The 14361-nt window shown below is 36.8% G+C and overlaps 1 protein-coding gene across 11 annotated transcripts in view; it reads left to right on the forward strand.

Moving 5' to 3' along the window:
- The window catches only part of UTRN (utrophin), a 497402-nt gene that overhangs the window by 172711 nt on the left and 310330 nt on the right, over nt 1-14361 (forward strand). For all 11 annotated transcript variants that reach the window (XM_019951537.3, XM_019951539.3, XM_033867812.2 and 8 more), the window contains 7 exons: nt 2004-2174; nt 3927-4106; nt 7938-8072; nt 9977-10126; nt 11267-11428; nt 11882-12010; nt 12680-12853. In XM_019951537.3, the coding sequence (XP_019807096.2) occupies nt 2004-2174; nt 3927-4106; nt 7938-8072; nt 9977-10126; nt 11267-11428; nt 11882-12010; nt 12680-12853 (1101 nt within the window). The remainder of the gene's footprint in view (nt 1-2003; nt 2175-3926; nt 4107-7937; nt 8073-9976; nt 10127-11266; nt 11429-11881; nt 12011-12679; nt 12854-14361) is intronic.

Raw genomic sequence — 14361 nt, forward strand, 5'->3', positions numbered from 1 at the left:
AAGTTGAAATAATGGTTGAGAGAACGGCCATAAGCCATTCCTAAATTTGCCAGTTGTTAATGTTTTGCCCCATTTGCCTTTTCTCTCTCTCCTCCTTCTCTCTTTACATACATACACACACACACAGGCACACACACGCATACCTTTTTTTTTGTTATATATGTAGTTTTGATAGGAAGTCGAAAATATTATGACATTTCACTCCTAAATACTTCAGCTTGCTTCTTCCATGAATGAGGACAATCTTCTACAAAACTGCAGTATCATTGTCACACTTAAGAAAATATTTTCATAATGTCATCTTACATTCTAGCCAAATTCAAACTCTTTTAAGTGTGCTATAATTTGATGACATGTGCTTGAAGGAGCTGGGGTTTTTTTAGGAAGTAAATAAGGAAACTGGTTTGGAAGTCACAGTGAAGAGCAAGAAAGACAATAGCTAGATGGGTAGATAGATGCTTAGGTACATGTAGATATTTAGATCTGTGTATCTGTTTATCTACATATATACATAATACACATATGACAACATAGAATTAATTTTGGATTATTATTGTTTCAAAGTATGGGAATAAATACATGGGGAATTTTTAAGTGTCTTCAGCAAGGAGGCAGCCACCTGCTATGTAATTATCTAAAGCAGTTCTAGACTATTGTATATCATTGAGTAGTAAAAGGTTGAAGAAATTTTGGACAAACATAGTGTTGCCAAATTTTTATTTTTCTAAGAAAGGATAGATATATAAAATCAACAAATAAAAACAGTCTATTATATGCATGATATCATGAAAGGAAAAACATCTTAATGCCAAAATGTAGAAAGTATATAATCTCAGATAATTAATGATAATTTTCAGCTTTTCTTTTTTTGAAAAGTTTGCTACAGTGTCTTTATTCTTCTCACTTCTCTGTGGATCCATGAATATTATATAACTGACTAGTGTTTGGAAACTACTAGTAAAAAGAATTTTGGGGAAGTGGGGCCCTGAAATCTGTATTTTTTTTAAAAGTCCACTAGATCAACAAGACTTGGGAAGCAGGGCTGTGTATATTGCTGGCAGTAGACTCTCTGAGTGCCATGTGGGGCACTGAAATCCAAGCTCCTATTTATTTAGTGCCTGTCTATTTTTATGACTGTGATCCTGTTTGGAGAGTGAAACAGGAGGGCCACTAAGTATTCCCCCTTACTCTCGAGAGAGCCATCCTATTCCTGAACTGCGCTTTTGTCACCATCAGTGTCACAGCCAAGCAAGCCCTGGCAGGGTGACTACTACTGCGAGAGCTCATTTGAGTGGGAGGTTGAATAGTGAAGTGAGCCCTGGATGATCTGTGTGGTATGATATCTTCTCCCACAGAAGTCAGTGTGTGGTTAGAGGGATCTTTCTGAAAGATATTTTTAGGCTTCTTAAAATAGTTAAAAAAGCTATTGAACCAGATTCAGACAAATACCTATTTTCTAATGTAACTTTTTTGTATCTGTATGGAATATACAAGTACAGTAGATTATCAAAACCAAAATTTTGTAAGGCAGTGTTGTATCAACATCTTTGATAGCAATCTACTCTTCTCTGCTTTTAAAAAGTGCAGTCTTAATGGGGAATCCTGTTAAAAAGGAAAAAGTGGACATTTTGGTTGCTTCAGGGTTTTTTGCCCCATAAATAAGGTTATAGTAGATTTCCTTGAAATACATGCTTTCATGGATGTAGGTTAGAGCCCTTCAGTTGAGTATTACTCTGTCAACAGTTATGCATTTTCAGAATTATAATAGGTATTTCCAGATTAATGTCCAAAATGTGATACCAAATCCCAGTTATAATTATTGTTTTCATTATTGCTTATATTCCACAGCATCAGCACAAAATGTATACAGAGTTTCATCTGAATTTTAAACCTTAAGACTCTTTGTGGAAAGTTATTACTGTGTCTTTTGATATTAGAAACTAGAAGCTGACATTTAACATACCAGGATTTGTTTATTCGAGTGAATGGCTTTTCCTTCCTAGATTACTATTCAAAAAAATAGGTTGTCTGAAAGTCAGGAAAAAGTGGTGAACCTGAAAAAAGACTTGGCAGAGATGCAGGAATGGATGGCCCAAGCAGAAGAAGACTACCTGGAGAGGGATTTTGAGTACAAGTCACCAGAAGAACTTGGGAGTGCTGTGGAGGAAATGAAGGTGAGGCTGGACAGTCAGGGTCAAGAGACTTTCTATCTCCCCTCCTCCCTTTAAAATCAATCCATCAGTCAATCATCTACCTAGCTGTAAGGCCTGATAATGTACATATAATCTCTCACAGTAAGATTTCAAGTTACAAAAAAAACAACAACAAAAAAAGGAGGGTCAACTGCCATGATTTTAGTAGGGCTAGGAAGCTGAGAGTCCACGTGCTAACCTGGCCCATGAGTTGAGTCTTGAGGGCCCCTGCGAAAACGTCTTACATTAGGACCTTGGTGAGCCACAGTGAATGACTCAGAAATTTTGTGGCAGCAATTATATTCACAATGTTGTGCAACCATCACCACTATCTACTTCCAGAAATTTTGAGGAAGAATTATTTTTTGTAAAGAACAAGAGAGACTTCCCAATTAGGTTGGGGTTTATCTTTATTTCACCAGCTGTAGTCTTCCAGCTAATACATGGGGCACACATGAATACCAAAATTTTGTTGGAGCAGGTGAGAGGAACATTAGGAATGTCGTCAAGGGATTTAATATCAGTTCGGTCCACAGGATGTATTTGCTGTAAACTTATATTTCTGTGTCAGTAGTCTTGCACACTCTCTTTTTTTATATAATAAAAGAACTGGACATCATTCCCACTTTTCCAACACTGCTTCAAGTGTCCTTCAGTGTCGAAGCCAAAGGAGATAGTGTCTTAAAAGCTACTTTTAAAAAAATAAGAGTTGCAACTTGCCTACAAGTATAACAAAAGCAAACATCTGTGCAGATATTTTTTAAAAGGATTGTTTTTCACCAATACATTATTGTGTATGAGTCAAAATAAATAAAAAGGACTTTTATTGTAGTATTTTCACAGAAACACTTTGTTTTAGTGTAGCTTTCCTTGAAACTTTAAAACTATTCAGTATATAAGGTATTTTAAAGGTAGCCTACCATGTTAAGAACCATCTTATTTGCACTATTGACATTGTAGTTCTGTGGGGTTTTTTTGTTGTTGTTCTTGGTTTTTTTTTTAAGGTCACTAGGAATGAGAATTAAGAAAAACGAGATTAAAACTCTTGATTGGGCAACATTTTATTTTTATTCTGCCAAACAACCATTAGGATTTTAAGAAAACCACTACACTTAATTATTTTATCCCAACCTAGAGAAATTTAAAATCATTAAGTAGTAAAGAAAGCTACAAGAGAAAGTGAAAGGCTGTTTGAGGTTGATTTTCCTGAGTATGAGACTTCATCAAGCACGGAAGGAGAGTCAGGCAGGAAGCTACCTTTAGGTCAGATCTTCCCAGTATAACTTTGTCATCTTTGAAATGCTGTTAATTATCAGAAGAAAATATGTTTATATTATTTTTAAAGAATACTTCTACCATGGTGCACTTCCATTTTTGCTTGACTTCCAGTGATCAATTAAAATTAATTCACTTAATTCTTATTATGGACCCAGACTTTGAAAGTACCTCCTGTCAGTAAACATAATTTGGGATAACTTAGGTGTTAACAGTGCTGTTATTAAATGAAAATGTCTGCATGGGGACTGTGTACATTGGGATATATAATGAGTAAAATTTTGTAGTTAGCATTCTTATTTCGCAAGCACTCTCCGTAGGGATTACCTCATAATGTTCAGATTAGGTAGTTAGAATCATCTGGATGTTTTAATTTTGGCTCAGTTATTTTTTGAAAAAGAAAGAAATTGGTTCCTGAGACAGGGAGCCAGTTTTCAAGTTCATTCTGTCTTGGAACAGAGGGCGAAAGAGGATGTGTTGCAGAAGGAGGTGAGAGTGAAGATTCTCAAGGACAACATCAAGTTATTAGCTGCAAAGGTGCCCTCTGGTGGCCAGGAATTGACGTCTGAGCTGAATGTTGTGCTGGAGAATTACCAACTTCTCTGTAATAGAATTCGCGGAAAGTGCCACACGCTGGAGGTATGGTGTTTTTTCACTGATGCATTTCTGAGGTTCACACTCTGTAATGTACTGGCTGCTTCCATATCTTGGGAAAAAACCTCCAGTTTTCTTTTCAAATACTAGATCATAAAAGAAAAGTAGTTCTTTCATGGTTGAGATAATAATAATAACAGTAGTAGTAATTATTAGATAATAATTTAGGTAATAGGTTGATAAAAATGAAACAGAGAAAAGAAAACTGGAGAGCAAGATCTGCCTTCAGTTAGTGGAACTTTCTTGGAAAAGTAGTTTCTTAGCTTTAGACATTTATTACGCGTGAAATCAAGGTTTTCAGGGTTTTTATATTACAGATGATCTGTAGAGTCTGTTCCAGTCCTAAAATTCTAAGACATATACTGTGAGTACCTCCTTTTTTTTTTTTTTTTTGCCTGGTTAGTGCACAGAGATGAATTGAGGTTTCTGTTTTAGAGGGCTGTTTAAAATTATAGGTTTTATTTAGAGTGAAAGAAAGACTAACTTGAATTTGCTGGTATTTTGCTGGACCATTTCCCCTACCCTGGCCATAGGATTTAAGATGTAGATGATTCTATGAGTTTTTTTTTAAATAAAATTAAGTTTTTGATTGTTTGCTTTTATATTAGTGTGACATTTGTCACATCTTATTGAAAAGACTTAAGAAGCCCTTCAGTTGATAGCAATTTAAATTTAGTTCAACCTAAAACAAATGATGGCATTGTGATGAATCCTAAAATGGTAATCACAACTGCAGTATTTAAACTAAATTCACTCATTACTCATTTGTTCTGAATCTATAAAATAAGTGTAATTTGGATTAGTTAATAAGAAAGCTACAAGTCAACAAAGCCTCATTCTTTAATATTAGGATATTGCCTAACTTAAAACACCTGAGGTTACTCATTTGCGAATTTAACATTCTGTGAACATAATATGTAACATTATGTATGGCTAATCTTAAGTCCCAGTAGATGATCCTGGAATTGAATTCTACTACAGTCTTGTCCATGTTTTCTTCTCTGCCTTAATCACCCATGATTTTGCTGTTTTTTTGGTTTGTTTATTTTCCTGTCTATTATTAGCCAAAGTAACTACTCACAATATGTTTAAATAATGGAGTCCCCAGGTTATCCCAAGCTAACAAGAGACCACCATGAATTCTGTGTTATTTCTTCACACTGTCTTTATGACCCAGAGTTGACAGTTTGAGAATGAGGAATGAAATATTTCAAGGTTTTAGTATTGCTTGCAGAATTACTTTTAGAATTATTTTGGAATTAGTTTGAGAGAAGAAAAGGAAAAGTGTAAGAAAACAAAGTAGATAAAAGAGAAAATATGACACCTTGATGCCTTTGAAAGGGGAAGTGATAAGAAGAAAAAAGATTTCACAATGGAAGCATTCTTAAAATTATGTGAGGGATTACCAAGAGATCTTGGGTAGAAACAGTCCAAATTTCTAAATTAGAGTAAGGATGCCTTTCTTCCAAAGAGTCCAACTTTATTACCTTGATTATTTCTAGATTCCTTTAAAATGTTTTAAATCATGAAATATTTAAAACTTATAGAAGAGTACAGATGATATTACTAACACCCATATACATATCCCTCAGCTATAACTAATGTTACATTTTGCCATATTTTTCCAGATCTTCTTTTTTCAAATAAAATTAATTGGCATTACAGAACCCGTTCCCTTTTTCCCCATCTCATACCATCTCTTGATCCCTCTCTTAAAGTAATCATTATCTAGAAAGTGATGTATAATCTTCCCAAACATGTTTGTATATTTTTAATATATACACTTATGTCTCAGTTATTAATTGCTGTGTAACAAACCTTGCCGAAATGTAATGGCTTACAAAAACAACCATTTATTATTTTTCATGATTCTATGGGTTGATTTGGCTTAGCTGCATGGCTCTTCTGCTCCGTGTGGCTTATGGATATTCCACTCAGGTCCACTCTCATCCACCAGGTCCCCTTCCACGTGGCCTCTCAGGTTTATGGCTTCTCTACAGCATGGCAGCTGGCTTTTAAGAGGGAGAAAGCAGAAGCTGCCAGTTCTCTTAAAGGCTAGGTCTGCACTTTGACACAGCATCATCTCTGTAGCCGCCTTTTGCTCTAAGCAAGTCACAAGGCCAGCCCACATTCAGGAGAGGAGAAGACAATTTCACCACTTCACAGGAGTAGCTGTAATAAATTTGTGGCTATTGTTAATCCAGCATAGTTCACTCTCTGGTCATAAGTTAGTTATAGTCCTTCCACATGCAAAATACTCTTACACTCTCCCAGAGACTCCTAAGGTCTTATTCAGTACAGCATCAAGCTCAAAATCCAGTATCATGCGATCTACATCCGGTGCAAATGCAAATGTGGTTCCTTGGAACAGTTTTCTTCAGGTGCAGGTGTGTGGGTGTGACACCTCTCCATCTGGCGACCCGGGCACTAAAAAGATAAGTTATCTGAACCTCATATACCCAACACAGTGGTGAGATAGGTACAGGAAAACCTCAGTGGACACTCCCATTCAAAAAAGTTGGGGCAGTGGAAAGTAAAAAGAGCAGGCACTGGCATTAGTGACTCTGAAATCTAATGCTAGTAGTTCTGAAATCTAGCCAGACACGTGTAGTCAGGGCTCCTACTCTCGGGCCAGGGACTGTTGCTTGATTAGGGGCCAGTCCTGCTTCTTGTGAGAGCTTCTCTGTAAGCCATCCCTTCCTTCCCATAAGAAATAGAGCTCTGCTTGCAGCTGAGTAGATTTCTCAGCCTGCTTTCTGCCTATAGAAATTTGGGGGACCAGACACCTCTTTTCCCTTTTAGTCTTAGCCAGGGGTCGGCAAATTATAGCCTGTGGGTCACATCTGTTTTGTGGCCTGTTTCTGTATGGCCCAGGAGCTAAAAATTGTTTGTATATTTTTAATTTTTAAAGAGTTGTTAAAAACAAAGCAACACACACACACAGAAAAAATAAAGAAGAATCTGTGACAGAGACCAGATGTGGCCTGTAAAACCTAAAATATTTACTCTCTGGCCTTTTATAGAAAAAATTGCTGACCCCTGACCTGGTAAGTATTCCTCACATGGGGTGTATGCTACTAGAATGTGTCCTCTGAGTCAGTGGATCTGAAAGAGGACCAACCCAGTAGGCTCCATGCTGAACTCTGTCTTCTAAATTTATCCGTCAAATAGGCTCCTCCCATGGGGTTTGTTTCTCCCATAATTTTGCTCTTAGGAATTGGAGGATGAATCATACCCCAGCCCCCCAACTCCCCACAGGAATGAGAATAAGTGACTACAACTAATGCAGCAATTATAGTAAAATTCCAATTTGGGTAAAAAGTTGCTCTGTTCGTATATAGACGTGTTCATATGAATTTAGAAAAAAGTCGGAAAGAGTCTGCATCAAATGGTTACACCCATTAGCTCTGAGCTGGAATAGGGTGGACCCAGGGAACCAATTTCGTATATAGCTGTTAAAAACCATTGCAAGTCTGAGTATTTTTTTAACCTTTCTATTTAAAAACAAACGAATAATGTTTCCCTCCTGGTTTCTTCTACTAATTATATAGTTTTATTTTCGGCATTTAAACAGAGCCTTGGAATTTATCTTAGTGAAGCAGTCTGCTACCTCCCTCCAGTTGGTCTAATACAGTTAATCGAAGAATTCGATTTGATTTCACGTATTTGAAATACCAGCTTCATCAGTTTCTAAAAGCCCATTTATACTTGTACCTAAACGAAATTATTCTTGACTAGACAGAATGTGCAGCAGTAGAGATGCATTGTGTCTCTAAATGGCTTCTTATCTTGTCTAACTGTTCCCTGCCTGTTTAGGAGGTCTGGTCTTGTTGGATTGAACTGCTTCACTATTTGGATCTTGAGACTACCTGGCTAAACACTTTGGAAGAGCGGATGAAGAGCACAGAGGCCCTGCCTGAGAAGACAGATGCTGTCAGCGAAGCCCTGGAGGTGGGAGCCCGCGTTCTGGGTGGTTATTTTTGTTGCAATGAGGCTGAATGAGTATTCAAACAAGGAACATAATGCCTTATGCCAGCAAATACTTCCGCTTCGTTGGTAGTTTTCAGCATAACTTGTGTTTTCTTCCATTGCCTGAAGTATTTATAACATCATGTATATTTGGGTTATTGGTGACCCACTAAACTCAGCCTTATGAGGTGGTTAGTTGTTTGCTAATTAGTACATTTTAGACTTCATAAAGCGCTCTAGTGATTTTCCAGATTGTTTTTACCAGTCCCTGGATAAAACTCTGCCTTATGTTTTTAGGACAGTGCTCTCTTGTTTCTTCATAAAGTTACTTTTGCTCATTAGACACGGCAACGACTGTGTTTACAGTGGCTTCTATTCTGTTGTCTTCAGATGTGAAAATTGGAGGACAGGCTGGAGAAGGCAGTGTTGGAGGCCTGGAATCCTGTCCCCAAGCCTGAACTTGAGTTCCTTGAGGCCAAGAAATGTGCCTGAATTTTTTGTTGTTCCCTAGTTAGTTCCCCAGCACAGCCTGTGGCACATGATAACTTAATAACTGTTTCTTAAGTGGATTAAAGTGTGAAAAGAATAGATTTTCTTAAAAAAAAAAAGAAGAGGAAGATGGTAGCTGTGCTTTTAAAACTTGTAAGAATAGGATGTAGTAATTAAGTAGATGACTGGATTAAAGGTCAGAAATAAGTCAAATGTGGTACCTAAATTCCAGGAGCCAGATGCTCTTCTGGAGAAAAGATGTCATTTCTCAAATAAAATAGCAGAGTGAGAGATTCAGAGTATTAAAAAATGTTTTGAAAGATTATTTTAAAAACACATACTTTCCTAACATGAGAGTTAATACATGTACATTCTAGAAATATGGAAAATGGAGAAAAGTATAAAGTGTAAGACAACACTTTAAAACATTTTATTGTTCTTCTTCCGAATTACTATTTTTATGTATATATGCTGGGAGGTAGTACTTTATAGTAACTGGATCAAAGGCTTTGGAATCACCAAGTCTTTGGAGCCAAGTTAGAATCTTAGCTCTTCTTTTTACTGTGTGTGTGTTGGCAAATTACTTACCTTCTCTGAGCTTCAGTTTTCCTATCTGTAATATGGGAATAATATGTAGCCATATGGTTAAATTTATGTATATATAAAGTGTGTATATAAAACAGTGCCTTGAATTTTATATATGCTATAGAAACTTTTTAGTAATATAATCAATAACAGTTTGAAATTCTTTTATTTGTATAGTATTGTTTTTTGCTTTTAAACTTTGTATCATACCATGAACATTTTCCCATGTAATTAATAATTATTGAAATTATTTTTATGGAATTTCATATATTACCATTCATGCTGAGTTCTCAATTTTATGTGTTTATTAATACCATGAGGGGCATTTTTGTGAAATAATCTTTTTTAAAATAAATTTATTTTATTTTATTTATTTATTTATTGGCTGTGTTGGGTCTTCGTTGCTGTGTGCGGGCTTTCTCTAGTTGCAGCGAGTGGAGCTACTCTTCGTTGCAGTGCGTGGGCTTCTCATTGTGGTGGCTTCTCTTGTTGCAGAGCGTGGGCTCTAGGCACGCGGGCTTCAGTAGTTGTGGCACGAGGGCTCAGTAGTTGTGGCGCACAGGCTTAGTTGCTCTGCGGCATGTGGGATCTTCCTGGACCAGGGCTCGAACCTGTGTCCCCTGCATTGGCAGGCGGATTCTTAACCACTGCGCCACCAAGGGAAGTCCCTGAATTAATCATTTTTAATCTTGTTCCTTAAGTAGATTTCTAGAAAATGGAATTACTGGTTTTAAATAAAACGCACATTTTTAGAATCCTTGATTCACTTTGCCTTGGTAAATGCATTATTTTTTGCCCCTGTCCCTGTTCAGTCTCTAGAATCTGTTTTGCGACATCCAGCGGACAATCGCACCCAGATTCGGGAACTTGGCCAGACTCTGATCGATGGAGGGATCCTTGATGATATCATCAGTGAGAAACTGGAGGTGTTCAACAGTCGATATGAAGAGCTGAGTCACCTGGTAAGAACCGGGCCATGCGTGAGTGTCGATTAGATATTTATGATATGGAGCGGACCTCAGGAACTTATACCGAGGGGAAAAGTTGGTAACCAACAGGGGTGTTGAGGGCATTGAAATACTAGGTGGGGAAGAGCAGACCTTACACTTATATTATAATGCAGGCAGAACTCGATGATTTAAAAATTTGTCTTTGAGATGGTTTCTACTTATGAACTATTTAATTTCCTTTAAGGAACATATTATAGGTGTATATAAGAATAATGACTCATATTATCCTAGTAAATATTAGAGCCATCAGAGTTTGATATAAGCTGCTATTATAAAATACCATAGTCTCTTAGATACATACTCAGAATGTATCACAACATGCATGTCCATATCAGTAAGTAGAGAAAGGAGACTGTTTTTATAGGAGAGTTGGGTGGATATTAGAAGCTTTCAAACACATATTAAAAAATAACTATTGATGTTTAGATCATGAATAGCATCAAACTTAGCCCAAAAGTTCAATCAATAGTGGCTCAACACTATGCACATCTGTAGAACTTCTTTAAACTTTGCAAAAAGAGAGATTTCCATGTTCACTCTACTCATAGATGTTTCTGTTATATTTCATATTCTTGTTTATAGGTTTATTGCTGAGTCCTAAAAATACCCTAAATTTGTAATAAATGGCATCTTTTTTATTCTCTCCTTTATTTTAATATGGTACATAGGAAATCTTTACATTTTTCGCTTTTTATTGAAGTATAATTGAAATATAACATTATATTATATGTAATATAACATTTTGTTTTTGTGATTTTTTTTTAGATTCCACATATAAGTGAGGTCATACAGCATTTGTCCTTCTCTCTTATTTCACTTAAAATAGTGCCCTTAAGGGTATTTTTGTATTTTGTCATTTTATATAGAAAGAAGTAAAAATTAGTAATTTCCTGCAAGATGCGTAAGATACTAGAAGGACCTTTTCACTTTTATCATTGCTAATTATTATTTATTGATAATGCAGGACAAAGTCTTAAAGTAGTGCTCTTATAGTATGTTGCTTTTCTTGGTGGTTAGAACATAAGGGTTTTCTTATATTCAGCTGTTTATATTTGTGCTGAGCGACTAATGGGTAAATTTTTCCCCCTGTAGGCAGAGAGCAAGCAGATTTCTTTGGAAAAGCAACTCCAGGCCCTGCGTGAAACTAACCACATGCTTCAGGTCTTGCAGGAGAGCTTAGGGGAGTTGGACAAGCAGCTCACAACGTACTTGACCGACAGGATAGATGCCTTCCAAGTTCCTCAGGAAGCCCAGGTATTGCCATGGATGTGAGGGCAATAAGGTCGTAAAGAGAGCATATGTAATCGTTTCCTCACCTGCAAGGGCACCAGCTCCTTCTGCCATCCCAACCGAGAGTGAGAAAGGCCGGACTTACTTACAGGGCAGCATGTGGGTTTGGGGGTTCTCAGGGTTTTTATGTGAGATAATGGCAAATGATCACCATTTAAAAATTATAATTTTCTTAGCTATGAAACTGGGGAAATTCCCTCTTTATAAATAAGTGGCGAACATTTGAAGTGACAAATACAAAGACCTTTGTGCACAGCACACAGCAGTCCTGCGATACAGGTGGCCCATATTATTATTATACGCACACTTATTAAAGCATGGATAGGGGTCAATATATTCTTATCTGTTGTATGACTCTATGAAGCTTAAAAAAAAAAAAAAAACAGACATTCTCTCCCTTTTCTAATCTCTTTGTAGAAAATCCAAGCGGAGATCTCAGCCCACGAGCTAACCCTAGAGGAGCTGAGAAGAAACACACGTTCTCAGCCTCCGACCTCCCCAGAAGGCCGGACTGCCAGAGGAGGAAGTCAGATGGATGTGCTGCAGGTGAAGGGGGAGGGCAGCTTCCTTTTACTTTTCAGCCTGTTGGGCATAAAAAGAAAATGAGAAAGAGCTGACGACTTGGATGCCTTTGGTCTTCTCTGTGATGTAAAGAGTTGGATGGGAGTGATGTGTTGAAGGTGCACTGGAAACTATTGGATCTGAGTTTTCTAGTTGAGTTGAGAAGAGAGAGCAATCTAGATTTAGATGTTTGCTTTGTATAGGTTTTTCCCTTGACGCAGAGCCTCCATCTGTACTGGTATGGCTGGTACACTGGGCAGGCTGAGTGCATGGGATGCAGTACCACTTAGCCCCTCAATGGGGGATGCAGACTGACCTTCACTCTGACCTTGTGATGAAGGGCATTGTGAGTTCTAGGTTCTTGAATTGTGTTTTAAAAACAGGTAAGAAAATTAATGCAGTTTTAATTCCAGCAAGGCTAGCTTAGCCTTTCATTTTATCTCAGACTGAGACACTGAGTGTCAAGTAATTCAGGACACTGGGCTGTGCAGTCCCCCAAGGTGACTGGGCAACCTCACTAAGTTCCTTTAAAGAATGTTTTTATTGTTACTTTATTTTACAGCCTTCTAGCAGTATGTGTTATGCTAATATTGTCTGCTGAGAAAGATTATCATTCTGATGTGAATTGCTTATTATTTTCATTTCTGCAAACAGAGGAAACTTCGAGAGGTGTCCACAAAGTTCCAGCTTTTCCAGAAACCTGCTAACTTTGAACAGCGCATGCTTGACTGCAAGCGTGTGTTGGATGGTGTGAAAGCAGAACTTCATGTTCTGGATGTGAAGGATGTGGACCCTGATGTCATACAGACCCACCTGGACAAGTGTATGGTGAGGCCGTTGGGTGGTTAATGTGTCCAGTGGGTTTTCCCGTCAGTGATATGGCTTCATCTAGCGCTTATGTACATGGTTTGTTCAATAATTGTCAGTCTAAAGTGTGCTAAGAATAGGAATAAATGATGAAAAACAGGTTAAAAAATTAGAAGTGTGGTCCTTTCCTCCCAGGAATTTAGAAGAGATAGGAGAGAGATAGCCTGCAGAGAGTAAAATCAATTAGTACAGTGTAATGATAAGGAAACTAGAATAAACAAGTGTATAACATGGCTACAAAAAAATGAAGAAAATACATCTTAATCACAGGATGAAGTTAGGGAGGGCTTTGGCAGAATGTGACTAATAAGCTAGATTTTAAAGGATAGATTTGAGTTAGCTAGACGAACCATACTTAGAATGGATGTCAGGAATATTGCAATGTACGACAAATGTGTTCGCAAGGAAAGTAAAATTTTAAATTATAAAGTTTAAACCTAAAGTGTGAAAGAAGAAATTATACTTAGAATGGATGTCAGGAATATTATAGCATAAAAAATCATTCTCTAGGAAAATAAAATTTTAAATCAAAGTTTAAACCTAGAATGTAAAAGAAGAAATTATTTAAAAGGCCTTATTACTGTTTTAGTCTTGAACTTTAAAATTCAATTGCATAGAAATTTAAAAATAACGTGGCCAAGCATGTTCAGTCGTAGAACTAGTGTTCTGCTTGGAAAGAATCATGAAAAAACCTGAACATGACACAAGTTAAGCTAAGAAAAGTCTGGGAAGAGTTCTTTGTGCTTTTCAAAATTGCAGTCTCCACATGTCTGTTGCATACGGAAGGTTGTTTGATTACTTGAAAGCTTGAATGGGTGGAAGAATGAAAAAATAGGATGAATTTTTATATATAACACGTGCGCACGTGCACGTATGAATGTAAATATTTATTTACTGAGATATAGAGATCAACAGAGCAAGCACTGTCCTTGACTTTGTGTAACTTAGTCCAATGGTCTGTTATTATGTGACAGTGCCACATGAGGTGTTTCACGTCAAGATTATGATGCATAGAGGTAAGAGAACCTGCCCAGAATACAGCTTTTTAGTTTTAAAGTAACAAGGATGAGGGCAGCTCTGAATTTGACCTACATAACTTCGACTTCCTGTGGTTATATACATCTTGATGTATTTAGTTTTTATATGTCTTTTCATTGTATAATCAATATGTACTCATTGTGGTAGACTTGGTACTTCAGAGAATTGTAAGAAAAAAAATGAATCTTAATACTTCCAAATGCCAACAGCCAGAAATAGCCAGTGTTGCCTTTTTTTCTTGTAATAGCATTTAGGATTTTAAAAAATGTAATTTAAAAAGTGTTAGACATTCAGGTTTTAGTCCTAACATTTTCCCATTTTATGTAGGAAATATGTTCGTATTATCAAGTACTTTCATAAACCTTTAAGATACATGTTTGAGTTTTTTTCTTTTTTAATAAAACAAGTATAACCTCTGTGAGTGTGTTTTC

This window comes from Tursiops truncatus, chromosome 12 (assembly GCF_011762595.2).
Source record: "Tursiops truncatus isolate mTurTru1 chromosome 12, mTurTru1.mat.Y, whole genome shotgun sequence".
Lineage (NCBI taxonomy): Eukaryota > Metazoa > Chordata > Mammalia > Artiodactyla > Delphinidae > Tursiops > Tursiops truncatus.